The following is an 18,150-nucleotide window of genomic DNA, read 5'->3' as shown; positions in this document are numbered from 1 at the left end:
TATTTCCATTTTTGTATATGCATGTATCTGTATGCTTTAACTATAAAAGGAAGGTGTGTGTGGGTTGGGTGGTAGCGCAGCGGGTTAAGCTTGCTTGGCGCAAAGCACAAGGACTGGCATAAAGATCCCAGTTCCAGCCCCCAGCTCCCCACCTGCAGGGGAGTTACTTCACAGGCAGTGAAGCAGGTCTATAGGTGTCTGTCTTTCTCTCCCCCTCTCTGCCTTCCCCTCCTCTCTCGATTTCTCTCTGTCCTATCCAACAACGAACGAACGACATCAACAACAACAATAATAACCACAACAAGGGCAACAGAAGGGGGTGGAAAAAGGCCTCCAGGAGCAGTGGGTTCGTGGTGCAGGCACTGAGCCCCAGCAAAAAAGGAAGGCGTTTTGCTCTAGACCCCAAGTTTTCTACTACGATTAGCTTAGTAATTTGAGCTGGGAAGGCACTTCATTGTATTATCTTTTTCTTTTGCAGCCGCTCTGATTAGAGGAAATCGTAAAAACTGTGCTCAGTTTTCTGGCTCCCTTGACTGGTTGATTAGTCGATTGGAAAGACTGGAAGCTTCTTCGGGTATGTTTTCCACTTATCTCTCGCTGTCACTTGCTGTGGTATTGTATTTCCTTTTTTTCTGTGTCTGATAAGACAAAGACAGATTCCTAGTTCAGTGCAATGCCTAAATTCTAGCTTCATAGATTGTTTTAGCCACACCCCAAAGTGAATCTACTACTCCTCTCTTAGTTTTCATAGTATTGCATTAGTTGTCCTTTTAGACCGTTTGTGACTCTCCTCCCCTTTATAATATCTATTTGTCCTCTCAGTTGAGTCATGAATTCTTAGAAAGTCAAGGCATGATTTAATGTACCTTTGTATTCTCTGGGTCTGCCATGTTATCTGGCACCAAAACAATTGCTTAATATTACTTTAATATGAGTTTGTGAATGGCTGTTTGAATTCACATAAAGAACTCCCTCCCCCCCCACCAAGATAGTAATAAAATACTGTCATTTTTGCATGACAAAGACCTGTTTGTGGACAGATTTGTCAGAATAACATGAATAAATAGAAGAACAAATGGTTGTAGTCAAAGAAGATGACTTTAAACCACAGAGTGAAAGTTGAGAGATTGAGGTTTGTCCTGTACGTGATCCAGATGTGAGCCTGGTTTCCATTACTTTGGGGGAAGTTTGGGTACTATCTATGTCTGTGCTGCTCTTTCCTGTCTCTCTCTCTATATATCAAAAACGACCTGGAGTGGTGAAGCCCAGGCAATTAAAAAAAAAAGTAAAATTATAGAGAAGAGAGATTTGAATCACAAAGACTTTTGAGAGTTTGATAAAATTGTTTAAGAATAGTCATAAAACAGAGACCAATACTGTTGAAATAAGAAAGACATGAGAATTAAAAAGTGAAGTTTTTCACTCTATGAATGAAATAACTGTCAGTCACTTCTGAATATATTGTAGGAAGAGAAAATTGAGTAACTCCTAAAAGAAAGTGATCAAGTATGGTAATAGCCTGACTGCAGAGACTGAGGGGAAGAATGGATTAACACTTGTGCTGAAAAATCTAGACTTGTTAGCAAGCTAGAGATATATGTATACTTTACTACAGGGTTCAAGCCACTGGCCGCAACTTCCCCCCACAGGGGGGAGCTTCATGAATAGTCAAGCAGTGCTGCTAGTGTCCCTCTTTTTCTTCTCTCTCCAAAATAAATTTAAAAATTAAAAATATTATTGATCACAGTCATTTTTTTTCTTTTCCTAGTTTTTTTCTTTATTTATAAAAGGAAACATTGACAAAACCATAGGATAAGAGGGGTACAACTCCACACAATTCCCACCACCAGAACTCTGTATCCCATCCCCTCCCCTGATAGCTTTCCTGTTCTTTAACCCTCTGGGAGTATGGACCCAAGGTCATTGTGGGATGCATAAGGTGGAAGGTCTGGCTTCTGTAATTGCTTCCCCACTGAACATGGGCGTTGACAGGTCGATCCACACTCCCAGCCTGCCTCTCTCTTTCCCTAGTGGGGAAGGGCTCTGGGGAAGCAGAGCTCAAGGACACATTGGTGGGGTTGTCTGTCCAGGGAAGTCTGGTTGGCATCATGCTAGCATCTGGAATCTCGTGGCTGAAAAGAGAGTTAACGTTCAAAGCCAAACAAATTGTTGACCAATCATGAACCTAAAGGCTGCAATAGTGCAAATGAAGATTTGGGGGGTTACTCCATTTTGTAGATAGCTAGTAGGTCTATTGTAGTTATATTCCAAAGGGTCTGTGCCTATACTAATTTTTTTCCCCTGAGAAAATCACAGGCATTTCTACTTAAAATAGAAGCCCTGTGTTCAGATAATGTGTAATCAAAGTCAAGAGTAGGAAAACCCCTTAAAGGATGTTTATCCTAGCATTCTCACTTTAGAGGAAAGACAGTTAAGACTTATAATGTTTAAATGACTGATTTCAAGTGCTAGGATTAATTATTACAACCAAGATGAAAATGCCCTTCCTTACATTAGACTTGAAATAGTTAACTATATTTTAGCTAGCTAAATTTTAAGTATCTAAAATAATGTTCACTAAACTTTCTCAATTGTGGTTACGTTTATACTGATAATGAAATGTTTTTCCTCTCTAAGAAGTGGATTCTTGCTTAGTTTTTTTTTTTTTTGAGTTAACATTAAGATTTATTCCTTGATTATATATTTAGCATAAACCTGAAATTCATTAATTATATACCCTGTAAGATTTTATATGCCACTAATATTTCTTGATATGTCTGTTTATAATTTTCTTTTTTTTATTTTTATTTATTTTTTTTTATTTTAAATTTTTTATTTAAGAAAGGATTAGTGAACAAAAGCATAAGGTAGGAGGGGTACAACTCCACACAATTCCCACCACCCGATCCCCATAACCCACTCCCTCCCATGGTAGCTTTCCCATTCTCTATCCCTCTGGGAGCATGGACCCAGGGTCGTTGAGGGTTGCAGAAGGTAGAAGGTCTGGCTTCTGTAGTTGCTTCCCCACTGAACATGGGCGTTGACTGGTCGGTCCATACCCCCAGTCTGCCTCTCTCTTTCCCTAGTAGGGTGTGTCTCTGGGGAAGCTGAGCTCCAGGACACATTGGTGGGGTCTTCAATCCAGGGAAGCCTAGCCAGCATCCTGGTGGCATCTGGAACCTGGTGATTGAAAAGAGAGTTAACATATGAAGCCAAACAATTTGTTGAGCAATCATGGATCCCAAGCTTGGAATAGTGGAGAGGAAGTGTTAGGGAGGTACTCACTGCAAACTCTAGTGTAATCCTGCTTTCAGGTATATATTTTGCAGTAGTTTATGGATACGTGTGCACATAAGCTCTCTCTCACAGAAACTGGTGTATATCTAGGTTATGGGACTTTGTTAGAAAGTGAACTACCTGAGATGAAATTAGAGTGTACTATTAAAGGAAAGGTCTCACCCGAGTAATGAAGCTGAAGGGTTGTCATTCCACACGTGAAGTCTCTGGATACAGTCTGAGGTGAAGCATGTTGAGATGGCAATCGTTGCTTTGGTTAGGTTGTGATCGGCGGATGCAATATTATTTGGTTTGGATTGGGAGATGTATACGGGAAAGTGGGCCCTATCCAAGGGTTCCAGGACTGGGGGAAGTAGGGGCTCTATAGTGAAGATGTGAGGTTCCTGCTGTCTTAGGGTTCAAAAAGACAATCAGTAGTTAATATTATCATCACATTATTTGTTAATTGGGTTAACTTTGAAAAGTCCCTTTGTTATGGTTTGCTGTACAGTACCCAGTATCTTGTATATAGCTGTGCTATTGGAAGCTTCTAATCTACTTGGTCTAGGCTTTTGAGAGAGTCCGTATATCAAATACATAGCCTATATATTAAAAAGATTCAGTTTGTGTTTTGAGAAACTTTGAGACATACAATTGATTTCCCCCTCTCATATTAATTAACTACTGATTTATATGTCTACATTTTGCTAGGAGTGTACATAAACACCATTCCCACCACCAAAGGACTGTGACCCATCCCTCCCGCCCACTCCCACCCCCCACTGGCCCAGGAAGCTACATGTCTACCCCTCACCACTGGGTTTTTACTTTGGTGCCCTACTTACAATTTGATCAGGTCCTGCTTTTAGTTTCCCTTTCAGATCTTCTAAGTCAGCTTCTGTTGATGAGTGGGATCATCCCATACTCATCTTTATCTTTCTGACTTAGTTCACTTAACATAATTCCTTCTAGCTCTGTCCAAGATGGGTCAGAGAAGGTGGGTTCATTGTTCTTGATAGCTGCATAGTATTCCATTGTGTATATATACCACAGCTTTCTCAGCCACTCATCTGATGTTGGGCACCTGGGTTTCTTCCAGGTTTTAGCTATTATGAATTGTGCTGCTATGAACATAGGAGTACACACCTCTTTTTGGTTGGGTGTTATGGAGTCCTGGGGTATAACCCCAGGAGAGGAATTATTGGGTCATATGGAAGGTCCATGTCTAGCCTTCTGAGAGTTTTCCAGACTGCTCTCCACAGAGGCTGTACCAATTTACATTTCCCACCAGCAATGTAAAAGGGTTCCTCTGTCGCCACATCCTCTCCAGCATTTGTTGCTGCTGTCCTTTTTGATGTATGCCATTCTTACAGGCGTGAGGTGGTATCTTAGTGTTGTCTTAATTTGCATTTCTCTGACAATCAGTGACCTAGAGCAGTTTTTCATATGTTTGTTAGCCTTTTGGATCTCCTCTGTGGTGAATGTTTTGTTCATTTCCTCTGCCCATTTTTGGATGGGGTCATTTGCTTTTTTGCGGCTAAGTTTGCTGAGCTCTTTATATATTTTGGTGATTAGTTTCTTGTCTGATGTCTGGCATGTGAAGATCTTCTCCCATTCTGTGAGGGGTCTCTCTGTTTGTTTAATAGTTTCTTTGGATGTGCAGAAGCTTTTCAATTTGATGTAGTCCCATTGGTTTGTTTCTGCTTTGGTCTTCCTTGCAATTGGGTTTGATTCATCAAAGATGTCCTTGAGGTGTAGGTGGAAAAGTGTTTTACCAATGTTTTCCTCTAAGTATTTGATTGTTTCTGGTCTGACATCTAGGTCTTTGATCCATTTGGAGTTGATTTTTGTTTCTGGTGAGATAAAGTGGTTCAATTTCATTCTTCTGCATGTTTCAACCCAGTTTTCCCAGCACCATTTATTGAAGAGAGCCTCCTTTTTCCATTTAATACTTTGGGCCCCCTTATCAAAGATTAGATGCCCATAGGTGTTGGGATTTACTTCTGGGCTTTCAATTCTGTTCCACTGGTCTGTGTGCCTATTTTTGTTCCAGTACCATGCTGTTTTGATGATGATGGCTTTGTAATATAGTTTAAGGTCTGGGAGTGTGATGCCTCCATTTCTGTTTCTTTTCCTTAAGATGTTTTTGGCAATTCTAGGTGTTTTCAGGTTCCAGATAAATGATTGTAGTGTTTGTTCTATTCTCTTAAAGTAGCCTGGTGGAACTTTGATGGGTATTGCATTAAATTTGTATATGGCTCTGGGGAGAATATTCATTTTGATGATATTTATTCTTCCAATCCATGAGCATGGGATATCTTTCCATTTCTTGGTATCAGTTTCTATCTCCTTGAGTAGCGACTCATAGTTTTCAGTATACAAGTCTTTCACTTCTTTGGTCAACTTTATTCCTAGGTATTTGATTGATTTTGCTGAAACAGTAAATGGGAGTGATTTCTGGATGTCTTCTTCTTCAGATTTAGTGTTTGCATAAAGAAATGCCACTGATTTTTGTACATTGATTATGTAGCCTGATACCTTGCTATATTGCCTAACAACTTCCAGTAATTTTCTACTGGATTCTTTAGGTCTTTCTATGTATACTATCATATCATCTGCAAATAGTGAGAGCTTGACTTCTTCCCTTCCAATCTGTATCCCTTTGATTTCTTTCTCTTGCCTGATTGCTATGGCAAGAACTTCCAATACTAGGTTGAAGAGTAACGGAGACAGTGGACAGCCCTGTCTAGTCCCCGATCTGAGGGGGAATGCTTTCAGCTTCTGTCCATTGAGTATGATGTTGGCTGTAGGTTTGCTATATATAGACTCCACTATCTTGAGGAATTTTCCATCTATTCCCATTTTTTGTAGAGTTTTGAGCATGAATGGGTGTTGGATTTTGTCAAAGGCTTTCTCTGCATCTAGTGAGATAATCATGTGGTTTTTGGCTTTGCTTTTATTGATGTGATGAATGACATTGATTGATTTACGGATGTTGAACCAGCCTTGCATTCCTGGAATGAATCCCACTTGGTCATGATGAACAATCTTTTTGATGTGTTGCTGTATCCGGTTGGCCAAGATCTTGTTTAATATTTTGGCATCTATGTTCATCAGAGATATTGGTCTGTAGTTTTCCTTTTTTGTTCTGTCCCTATCAGCTTTTGGTATCAGGGTGATGTTGGCTTCATAAAAGGTGGAAGGGACTATTCCTGTTTCTTCAATCTTATGGAATAGCTTAACAAATATGGGTATTAACTGTTTCCTGAAAGTTTTGTAGAATTCGTTTGTGAAGCCATCTGGTCCCGGACTTTTGTTGTTGGGGAGATTCTTAATAACGGTTTCAATTTCTTTGTCTGTGATTGGTGCATTTAGATTTTGTAGTTCTTCTTGGTTCAGTTTTGGAAGTGCATAGGTTTCTAGGAATTGTTCCATTTCTTCCAGATTCTCTAGCTTGGTGGCATATAGTTCTTTATAGAAGTTTCGCAGAATTCTCTGGATTTCTGTGGTGTCAGTTGTGATATCTCCTGCATCGTTTACAATTCTACTAATTTGAGTCTTCTCTCTTTTTTGTTTGGTGAGTCTGGCTAGGGGTTTGTCAATTTTGTTTAATCTTTCAAAGAACCAACATTTGGCTTCATTGATCTTTTGTATGGTTCTTTTATTTCCGATGTTGTTTATTTCTGCTCTAACTTTAGTGATTTCTGTCCTTCTGGTTGCTTTAGGGTTCCTTTGTTCCTCTTCCTCTAAGTCCTTGAGGTGTGTAGTAAGGTCGTTCATTTGGGCTTCTTCTTGGTGTTTAATATGTGATTGTATGGCTATAAGTTTCCCCCTCAGTACTGCTTTCGCTGTGTCCCAAATATTTTGATAGGTTGTGTCTTCATTTTCATTAGTTTCCAGGAACATTTGAATTTCCTGTTTGAGTGAGTCTCTGACCCAGTGGTTCTTAAGGAGCATGTTGTTTAGTTTCCAAATTCTATGTCTTTTAATAATTTTCCGTTTGTTGTTAAAAGTTAGTTTTACTCCACTGTGGTCTGAGAAGATACTTGGGATGATTTCAATGCTCTTGAATTTATTGATGCTGTCTTTGTGGCCTAACATGTGGTCTATCCTTGAGTATGTGTTATGTGGATTTGAAAAGAAGGTGTATTCCAGTTTTTTGGGGTGGAGGAGTCTGAAAATGTCCAAGAGGTCTAGTCTGTCAATCTCTTCATTCAATTCTCTTGTATCTTTATTGGTTCTCTGCTTTGTTGATCTGTCTAAGTGTGAGAGTGGGGTATTGAAGTCTTCCACTATTATTGTATTACTATTGATGTATTTTTGAAATTCTTTCAGTAGATGCTTAATGTATTTAGATGGTCCCTCGTTGGGTGCATAGATGTTAATAATTGTTAAGTCTTCTTGGTTGATTGATCCTCTAATCATTATGTAATGTCCTTGCCTATCTTTTATTACTTTATTTAATTTAAAATCTATCGTGTCTGAGATGAGAATGGCTGTTCCTGCCCTTTTTTGTGGACCGTTAGCCTGTATGATAGTTTTCCATCCTTTCACTTTAAGTCTGTGTTTATCTTGTTGTGACAGATGGGATTCTTGCAAGCAGCAAATGGTTGGGTTATGTTTTCTGATCCATCCCCCTACCCTGTGCCTTTTGATGGGTGAGTTTAAGCCATTGACATTTATTGATATTATGGATTTAATGTATTGTAGTGCCATTGTTCTAAAAAACAATTTGTTTACTCTGACATATTGCAAGTATTATAGTGATGTTCTTGTTTATAAGAGGTCTTTTAGTACCTCTTTCAGGGCCGGCTTGGTGATAGTTGCCTCCTTTAACTGTTGTTTGTCTAAGAAGGTTTTGATCCCTCCATCTAGCTTGAATGAAAGTCTAGCAGGATATATTATCCTTGGTTGAAATCCTTTTTCATTCAGGGCTCGATAGATATCTTGCCACTCCCTTCTGGCTTTTAGAGTTTGAGTTGAGAAATCTGCAGAAAGTCTTATGGGTTTTCCCCTGTACGTGACTTTTTGTTTCTCTCTTGCAGCCTTTAGGATCCTTTCTTTATCCTTACTTCTTCTCATTGTGACTATGATGTGTCTTGGTGTTTTCAGGTCTGGGTTGATTCTGTTTGGTACTCTCTGGGCCACCTTGATATCCTTTCTGTTATTCAGGTCTGGGAAATTTTCTTGTATTATTTCCTCTAGAATGTTTGCTTCCCCTTCCTCTCTTTCTTCCTCTGGCAGGCCAATTATACGAATGTTACTTCTTTTGAGATCATCCCATATGTCTCTGTTGTTGTTTTCAGTGTCTCTCAATCTCTTTTTAAGCTCTTTCACCTCTTTCTTAGTTTTCTCTAACTCATCCTCTGTCTGACTAATTCTGTTTTCTGCTTCTGTTAAGTCTGCTTTCCCTTGCCTCAGCTTCTTTCTTCATTACAGCTATTTCAGCTTTCAGTTCTCTAATTGTCTCAAGATAATCAGTATTTTCCTTGGGGGTCTCAACTGTTGTTTCCCTAATACTGCCATTCCTTTCCTCCAATGTTGTTTTCATTTCTGTGATTAATAAGTTTATTATTGCTTGCATACTTTTCTTATCTATGGTTACTTCTGACTGATTTGTGGTTTCTTCTGGGCTCTTGTCTTCATTCATTGGGGTAGCAGTTTTATTTGTTTTTAATCTACCCATTTTTTTTATTTATGTGTTTCTCTCTTTTTTTTTTTTTTAATGCTCTGTTGTTCCTCAGTTGTTGTGTTTTGAGCACAAGTAACACTGTACTAAATACCTTTATGACAATTGCACTCACCAACCTCCGGAATTACAGTAGCAACTGAAGTAAGTATTGAAGGAGTTTAATCGTTACCAGTTAGCCAAACAATTTCTCCAGTCCGTGAAAAATAGTAACCAAATCCCAGTGAAGAAAGAGAAAAGAAAGAGAGGATAGCAAGAATAGACAGTTATGCAAATCTACTATCCAGTGTATATTCTAGGGGTAACAAGAGTGTAAAGGGAACTAGAGCAGAGATACACACATAGAGAGTCCACTCTGGGTCAGATTTCTTCCCCAAAGTAATTCACAAATTCAGAAAGGCAAAGAAGAAAGAAGTGTATGACAAGATAAAAAAAAAATAGAGATAGAGAGAGATAAGAGAGAGAAAAGGGAGAAGATAAGAAGAAGGGTTGTAATTAAAGAGCAGTGCGAGGAACTTCCCAAATGTGTATCAGTGAATTTAAAAAAAAAAAAAAAAAAAAAAAAACCCTGTTTGGTGGTATGGGGTATCCTTCTAGTAGCTGGTCCCAGGCACTGCTTATGGGGGGGGGGGGGGCGGCGGGAAGGATGTATGCTTGAAAATTAAAAGGAAGAAAAAAGAATTTTTTTCCCCTATTCTAATTCTTAACCCACATTCAGTTATAGACACCTCCTTGGTATGACCGCTATGGCCCCTTATTGGCTGGCCTGCTAATGGCAGAAAATCCTATTGTTTACACGAGATGTGTCCAGAGCTCAAAGGCTAGCCACTTCTCCGTCCGCCATCTTCCGGGAGACCCCCCCCCTCCAGACTTTTTAAGAGGATTTCTCAAAAATGAAAACTAGCTCCAAGTCCTTTGATCCAATGAGAGCTATACTCAAGAAGTCTTTGGATCCACCCACAGGGTCGCTGTGGACCCTGGATTCTCCCAAGAGGAAGCCCCCGAGCTAAAGTGCTCTCTCCGGGTCCTCTGCCCGCCGCGCTCTGCAACCTGTGGAGGAGCAGCCTTCCCAGGCGGGCGGAGGACAATGCCTGGCGCACTCACCTTGCTCGGCGCCGCTGGGGAATTCTGGAGCCCCGCTAGTCCGTGTCACCTTTACTCTGATTCTTAACCCAAATTAAACTGTAATCACTTCTTTGGTGCCCCCCCTTATTGACTGGCCTGCTAAAGGCAGAAAATCCTACCGTTGCCGATGATGCGATCAGAGCACTCGCTGTCAGCGACTTCTCAGGCCGCCATCTTCCTAACTCCCCTCTTGCTTAGTTTTTGAAGTGAGTGATAGTAATGGTACATAAGCATATGTATTATAACATATATAAGATATGTAAATACATTTTAATCATGCATCATTGTTTGCTGAATGCTTAAATGTGCGTCATCTTGTTTTCTCTGGGGCTGTAAAACACACATGTTACTCAGCTCGTCTCACAGCTCCACTTCTGGGGCCTTGATGTATTTGTGTGATCCTTTTATTCCACGCTATAATTGTGTCCACCTGCAAACCTGGTTTCATCTATAACATGTTGCGGGGTTTTTTTGTGTTCTAATAATGATTCTCTATCATCATGATATCTAAACTAGGCTTAGTATGATAGACCAGTTGATAAGTCAGGGAAATAAAATGAATTTAATGTATATATTCACTCTAAATGTTTGAGGCAATATGCTAGGCATTAGTAGTTAGAAAATACACTTGTTGGGGGCTGAGAGGTAGTGCAGCGGCTTAAGTGTACATGGTGCAAAGTGCAAGGACCAGTGTAAGGATCCGGGTTGGAGTCCCCAGCTCCCCACCTGCAGGGGGTTGCTTCACAAGTGGTGAAGCAGGTCTGCAGGTTTCGATCTTTCTCTCCTCCTCTCTGTCTTCACCTCCTCTCTTGATTTCTCTCTGTCCTATCCAACAACCAACAACAGCTGTAACAACAATAACAACCACAACAAGGGCAACAACTAGGGCAACAAAATGGGAAAAATAGCTTCCAGGAGCAGTGGATTCATAGTCCTGGCACCGAGCCCCAGCGATATCCCTGGAGGCAAAAGAAAAAGAAAGGAAGGAAGGAAGGAAGGAAGGAAGGAAGGAAGGAAGGAAGGAAGGAAGGAAGGAAGGAAAGGAGAAAGGGAGAGAGAAAGGGAGAGAGAAAGAGAAAAAGGGAGAAAGGGAGAAAGAAAGAAGGAAGGAAGGAAGGAAGGAAAGAAAGAAAGAAAGAAAGAAAGAAAGAAAGAAAGAAAGAAAGAAAGAAAGAAAGAAAGGAAGAAAGAAAGAGGCTCTAACCAGCATCCTTACATGGGTCCTTGCGCTTTGCACCACGTGCGCTTAACCCGCTGCGTTACTGCTCGACTCCCCAGAAGGATTTTATTCTTGCGATACTTATTGGCCAGTATTATTTTTACATTTTTGGTCTGTCAGATTGACAGTTACCCTGGTGGTGTAAGTTATGATCTTTGTAAAGCAGTTGTGCTCACAGGTGTCTGCTCACGTAGAACCATGGACTTGTATTGTTCAGCAAGCGTTAGTTTCTCTAATTAGCCCTACTGGGAAAGAGCCTAAGGTAACTCAGCATGTGTCATCCTGGACTGTTTAAAAAGTGGAGCAAAGGGGGCCAGGTGGTAGCGTACAGGGTTAAGAAAAAAAAGGTGGGTCTGGTGGTAGCACACAGGGTTAAGGGCACATAGTGCAAAGCACCAGGACCCACATAAGGATCACTAGTCCCTGGTTTTTAACCAGGGGCAGTGGAGGGGGGGGGAGTTGCTTCCCATTTGGAGAAGCAGATCTTCTAGAAGGAGTCTATCTTTCTATCCCCCTCTCTGTCTTCCTCTTCACTCTGTCCTATCCAAAGACAACAACAACAAGGGAAACAAAATTAAAAAAAAAAAAAAAGGCTTCCAGTAGCAGTGTATTCATAGTACAGGCAATGAGCCCCAGTGATAACTCTGGAGGCAAAAAAAAAAAAAAAAAAGTGAACAGCCATTTCCTGAATAAGAGAGCCACCAGTGCTACTGGAGTGATTATTCTACTTCTGTGAAAATAGCCAGAGCCAGGAAAGATGACTGAGAAGTCCAACATCGGGGTGAACATGATTTGATAGAGGTAATTTCCCTGGTTCTAAACAAACAAACAGACAAACAAACAGCCACCTAAAGATTTAGACAGACGTGTATTTGTGAAAGAATGGTTGCCCATAGGAAGACAGATAACATTTATTTATTTATTTATTTATTCATTCATTCATTCATTTATTTTTGTTTTTCTCCTGTCCTTGGAATGGTCTCCTGACATCATTTAACACTGACCACTGACCCCCAATTGCCTGGGCTATTGCTACTAATTTTTTTGTTTCCAACCTACTTCTGTACATTGTCCAGAGCTAGTGTGGAGTAGGAGTATTTGCCGCTTTGACTGATTTTATTTCTCACTGTACATAGACCCTTTAGTGTGGTATTCCACAATATCCTGGTTTGCTAGAGGAGTTAAAGAAGTTTCAGAGCAACTACATTATTCATTAAGAGCTCATTTGAGAAGTACTGTTTTGGGGCCTGGCAGTGGCACACCCAGTTAAGTGCACATATCAGCATGTACATGGACCGGGTTTGAGCACCCTGCAAGGGGGCAGGGCACTTCACAAGCAATGAAGCAGGTCTGCCGGTGTTTGCCTTTCTCTCTCACTCTTTAGATTCTCCTCCTCTCTTAATTTCTTAAATCTCTTTCTATTCTGTCAAATAAAAATAGAAAGAGGGGGTCGGGCGGTTGCTCAGCAGGTTAAGTGCACGTGGGGCAAAACACAGGACAAGCATAAGGATCCTGGTTCTGGCCCCCAGCTCCCCACATTCAGGGAGTCACTTCACAGGCCGTGAAGTTAAGTCTGCAGATGCCTATCTTTCTCTTCCCCCTCTGTGTCTTACCCTCCTCTCTCCATTTCTCTCTGTCCTATCCAACAATAAAAGATATCAACAACAACAATAATAACCACAACAAGGCTACAACAACAAGGGCAACAGAATGGGGGGGGGGGAAATGGCCTCCAGGAAGTAGATTCATGGTGCAGGCACTGAACCCCAGCAATAACCCTGGAGGCAAAAAAAAAAAAAAAAAAGAAAAGGGGGTCGGGCACTAGAGCACAGGGTTAAGCACACATAGTACAAAGTGCTAGGGCCTGCTCAAGGGTTCTGGTTCAAGCCCCGGGTCCCCTCCTACAGGGGGTTCACATTACAAGCAGTGAAGCAGGTCTGCAGGTGTCTTTCTCTCCCTCTCTCTTATCTTCCCCTCCTCTCTCAATTTCTCTCTGACCTATCCAACAACAACAGCAACAAAAATAACAGCAACAATGGGGAAAAATGGCCTCCAGGAGCAGTGGATTTGTAGTGCAGGCACAGAGCCCCAGAGATAACCCTGGAGGTGAAATAAATAAGTAAATAAATAAATACAATAGAAAATAGAAAAAATGGGGAAAAAATCATTGGATGCCAGGAGTGGTGGGTTCTTAGTGCCAAGACCCAAGCCCCTGGTGACAGTAATTAAAAAAAAATTGGGGAGGGGCACTACTTGGTAAAAACATTAGAACAGGAACAGGAGATAGCTCACCTGGTAAAGTGAATGCCTTACCATTGCATAAGACCCTAAGTTTGAGGGTACATGGATGACACCAGGCATAGCTTCATGCATGGCTGATAATAGAGCAATGCTGTAGTGCCTCTACCTTTCTTTTTGAAATAGAAAAAAAAATTTTAAAAGTTGGTCTGGGATAAGTAAAATCTCATATATATGAGGCTCCAGTGACATCAAAGTTCATTGCTAAAGAGTAGCATAAGTAACACATGTCTGTATTTCACATGACTGGTTCTAGTTGTCTCTGGACATAAAGTTAGGTGGGATTGTTATGGCCCTACTGTGGCTTTAGCCCCTATGCTCTGCTTATAGATTGTTGTTGTTGTCACCAAGACTTTACCACTCTGCACTGACATTTTCAGATTGACAGGCAGACTGAGGCAGAGAAAGGGAAAGACACCACAGGAAGCAACAAAGACACCACAGGAAGCAAAAAAGCTTCCTCCAATGCAGTAGGGACTGGGCTCAAGCCTAGGTAACATGCATTTTATAGTAGGCACACTACTTGGGTGAGCTATTTAAAAAAAAATTATTTATTAATAAAATGGAAACATTGACAAGACCATAGGATAAGAGGGGTACAATTCCCAGCACCAGAGCTCCATATCCCATCCCCTCCTCTGATAGCTTTTTTATTCTTTATCCCCCTGGGAATATGGACCCTGGGTCATTATGGGGTATAGACAGTGGAAGGTCTGGTTTCTGTAATTGTTTTCCCACTGAACATGGGTGTTGACAGGTTGATCCATACTCCCAGCCTGTCTCTTTCTTTCCCTAGTGGGGCGGGCCTCTGAGGAATCAGAGCTCCAGGACACACTGTTGGGGTTGTCGGTCCAGGGAAGTCCAGGGAAGCATGACGAGGTGGTATTCATTGCAGTGAATAGGTTGGGATCATCAGATGCAGTATCAGTTGGTATGAACTGAGGGAAGCATGGTGGAAAGTGAGCCCCACCCTATAGCCTCCAGGACTGGGGGAAATTTGGGCCTTATAGAGGAAGTAGGAGGTTGTCTTAGCGTTTAAGAAGGCAATAGATAGTTATTACTGTAATCAAATTATTTGGCATTTGGGTTGACTTTGAAAATCCATTGTTAGGATTTGCTGTATCATAATAATTTGTCCTTTGATGTTATATATGTATATATCTGTGTTTTATAAAGTAACACCACCTGTTGCTTCTGCTCTCCTGGTCTAAATATGTATATATATGTATACATACACACACACACACACACACACATATATACATATATATATATATATATATAAGATCTGACAAAACCATAAGATAAGAGGGGTACAACTCCACACAGTTCTCACCACCAGAACTCCACTGGTCTAAGCTTTTAAGAGTCAACATTTCAAAGACTCAGCCTATGGTCTGTGCATCAAAAAGTTTGAGACATTCAGTCAATTTCTCTCCTCTCTTTAAATTAATTAATTTAATTAGTATTAATTAAATAGTGATATATATGACTACAAGTTAATAGGAGTGTACATAATTACCATTCCCACCACCAAAAATCTGTGTACCATCTCATCTCCCCCCACCCCCCACCTCCCAGTGAAACTGAACATCCACCCTCACCCTCCACCCAGAGATTTTCACTTTGGTGCTCTACTCCAAACTCAGTCAGATCCTGCTTTGATTTTCCCTTTCTGTTCTTCTTTCTCAACTTCTGTTTATGAGTGGGATCATCCCATACTCGTCTTTATCTTTCTGACTTAGCTCACTTAACATAATTCCTTCTAGCTCCATCCAAGATGGGTCAGAGAAGGTGGGTTCATTGTTCTTAATAGCTGTGTAGTATTCCATTGTGCATATATACCACAGCTTTCTGTTTTTAGGCACCTGGGTTCCTTCCAGGTTTTAGCTATTACAAATTCTGCTGTTATGAACATAGGTGTACACATATCTTTTTGGTTGGATGTTATGGAATTCTTGGGTAATATCCCTAGGGGAGGAATTACTGGGTCATATGGAAGGTCTATGTCTAGCCTTGTGAGAATTCTTCAGAATGTTATCCATAGAGGTTGGACCAATTTACATTCCTGGTTGAGCTATTTTGCCAGTCTGACAGGTAGTTCTTTAATGCCAGTGTCTAAACTACTTCGGTTTTGCTCATCCCACTCTGGCAGTTAAATAGCTCCAGCATCATCTTTGGTAAAATAATTGCAGTGTGTCTCTGCTTTTTTTTTTCTTTTTTTTTTCCCCTCCACGGTTATTGCTGGACTCGGTGCCTGCACCATGAATCCACCGCTTCTGGAGGCCATTTTTCCCCCTTTTTGTTGCCCTTGTTGTTGTAGCCTCGTTGTGGTTATTATTATTACCATTGTTGATGTTGTTCGTTGTTGGATAGGGCAGAGAGAAATGGATAGAGGAGGGAAAGACAGAGAGGGGGAGAGAAAGATAGACACCTGCAGACCTGCTTCACTGCCTGTGAAGCGACTCCCTTGCAGGTGGGGAGCCGGGGGCTCGAACCAGGATCCTTACGCCAGTCCCTGCGCTTTGCGCCACATGCGCTTAACCCACTGCGCCACCGCCCGACCCCCGTGTCTCTGCTTTTAATTGAGGCCTAAATTTCAGTATTTGTGACTTGCCTTGGGTATATTGTCATGACTTTGTACCTTTCTGCAAACTTATTTGTAATATGAATAACTTATTTCAAGCTTCTTAGGTAAACTTTTCTCTTGAATGAATCAAGCTTTTGTTTGTTTTAGCCACCTTAACTTTTAAATTAGGATCTATTTACTTGGACACAGTGTTCAAAACAAAGGAGAATCATTCATGAATTAGTTGCATCTTCCATCATTTATACCAAGTCAGGATGCAACACACTGTCCAAGAGTCCACCCTCGAGGCCCATAGTATGATGGATGAAATAGATATTAACTCAGTGGCCTTGGCACCTACTGCATATGGCAAAACACAGGCAGTGACAGGTGTGTGTGGGGACGTATTTAGTAGTAGAAGTTTTATGTCCCAGTTGATGACAGTTGTGGGCCTATTTCATGTCCATCATCATCATCATCATGTCGTCCTCCTCCTTTTTCTTCTAGATAGAACAGAGAGAGAAGGTGCAAAGGAGAGAGGGAGGGCAACAGAGGAAGAAAGACAGCAAATATCAGCACTGAGATATCCTCCAAAATGGTGAGGACCACACTCCAACCTGGGTCTCACACATGTCAAAGCAGTAACCCACTGGTGAGATAGTTCGGTGGTCTTGTCCCTGATTTTCTAAATGAGTTTCCTACCATTTCACCTTCTAAAACAAGATTCAGGTGTATCAAGACTGCCTCATCAGAAATGACAGTTCATCTCTCTCTTTTTTTTTCTTTTTTTCCTTTCATTAGTAATTTAATAATGGTCCCCAAGATTGTGGGATAAAAGAGGTACAATTCTACCACCAGAGTTCCATATACCCTCCCCTCCATTGGAAGGTTCCATATTCTTTATCCTTCTGGGAGTATGGACCAAAGATTTTTATGGAGTGCTGAAGGTGGGAGGTCTGTCTTTTGTAATTGTTTCTCTGTTGACAGGTCAATCCATACTCCCAGCCTTTTACTACCTTTCCCTATCGGAGAAGGGCTCTGGCAAGTGGGGTTCCAGGACACATTGGTGAGGTCATCTGCCCAGTGAAATCCAGTTGGCATCATGGTAGCATCTGCAGCTTCCTGGCTGAAAAGCATTAGGGTATAAATCAGGACAAACTGTTTAATAATCAGGGACCTAGAGGTAAGAGTATAGCATTTGAGATTTAGGGTCTTCACACTGACAAAAAAATCTAGGAATTCTATTTTAGGTATATTTTAAAGGCCTATAACTTTATTAATTTTTGCTTGAGCCTTACAACTAAATGTAGGTGGGTTAAAAGTATTGTATGGAAAGAAAGTGTCAGGGTTGGGAATTGTACTAGAAAGCTGGGTCAGGGCATAGAGTAGCTCCCAAATATGGGAAAAGTATCTAAATATTGTTAACTGTAAACCCCATCTATCTGACCTAAGATCCATGTCTATTTATATTAACAAAGAAGCTTATGTAAACTCTGCATGTTGTGTGTACTTCTGTCAGTATGTTGAGTTGAGGAGAATCATATCTTACAGAGTCTGAGTTGGACTGGCTAAACTCAACTCCTAGCTCATTCTTTGTAACTGTATGTTTTCAATTCTGACATGCTCAGATTTTCATAGAAATTGTAATAGTATCTATCCCAGTGGGTTGTTAATAGCCCTGTAGAAATTTTCATTAAATTAAAGGAATAGAAATGTTACAAACAACTTAAGGCATTTCCCATGTAGCTAGCCGTTGAGAATAACTGTGAGATGGTTTTGATTTTTATTAAAATGGCAATTGCAGTTTAGAAATGAATTTGACATATGTCCTATCTTATCAAATAAAAATAATGATGGCTGTCAGAACACAAGTTAAAGAAAAAAAAAAGTGGGGTGGAAGTGATGATTATAAATTGAAAGGCCAAACCTGAGTACGAATGTTGAGGTGCAAAATCTGTACTGTATGTGCAGCAC

At 40.7% G+C, this 18,150-nt stretch overlaps 1 protein-coding gene across 3 annotated transcripts in view; it reads left to right on the top strand.

Moving 5' to 3' along the window:
* The window catches only part of RYR2 (ryanodine receptor 2), an 820,963-nt gene that overhangs the window by 492,396 nt on the left and 310,417 nt on the right, over positions 1-18,150 (top strand). For all 3 annotated transcript variants that reach the window (XM_060191940.1, XM_060191939.1, XM_060191938.1), the window contains one exon: positions 479-574. In XM_060191940.1, the coding sequence (XP_060047923.1) occupies positions 479-574 (96 nt within the window). The remainder of the gene's footprint in view (positions 1-478; positions 575-18,150) is intronic.

Source organism: Erinaceus europaeus, chromosome 6 (assembly GCF_950295315.1).
Source record: "Erinaceus europaeus chromosome 6, mEriEur2.1, whole genome shotgun sequence".
NCBI classification, from domain to species: Eukaryota; Metazoa; Chordata; class Mammalia; order Eulipotyphla; family Erinaceidae; genus Erinaceus; species Erinaceus europaeus.
Note: the sequence above shows the minus strand (reverse complement) of the source record. Positions and strands in the feature narration are given on the sequence as shown.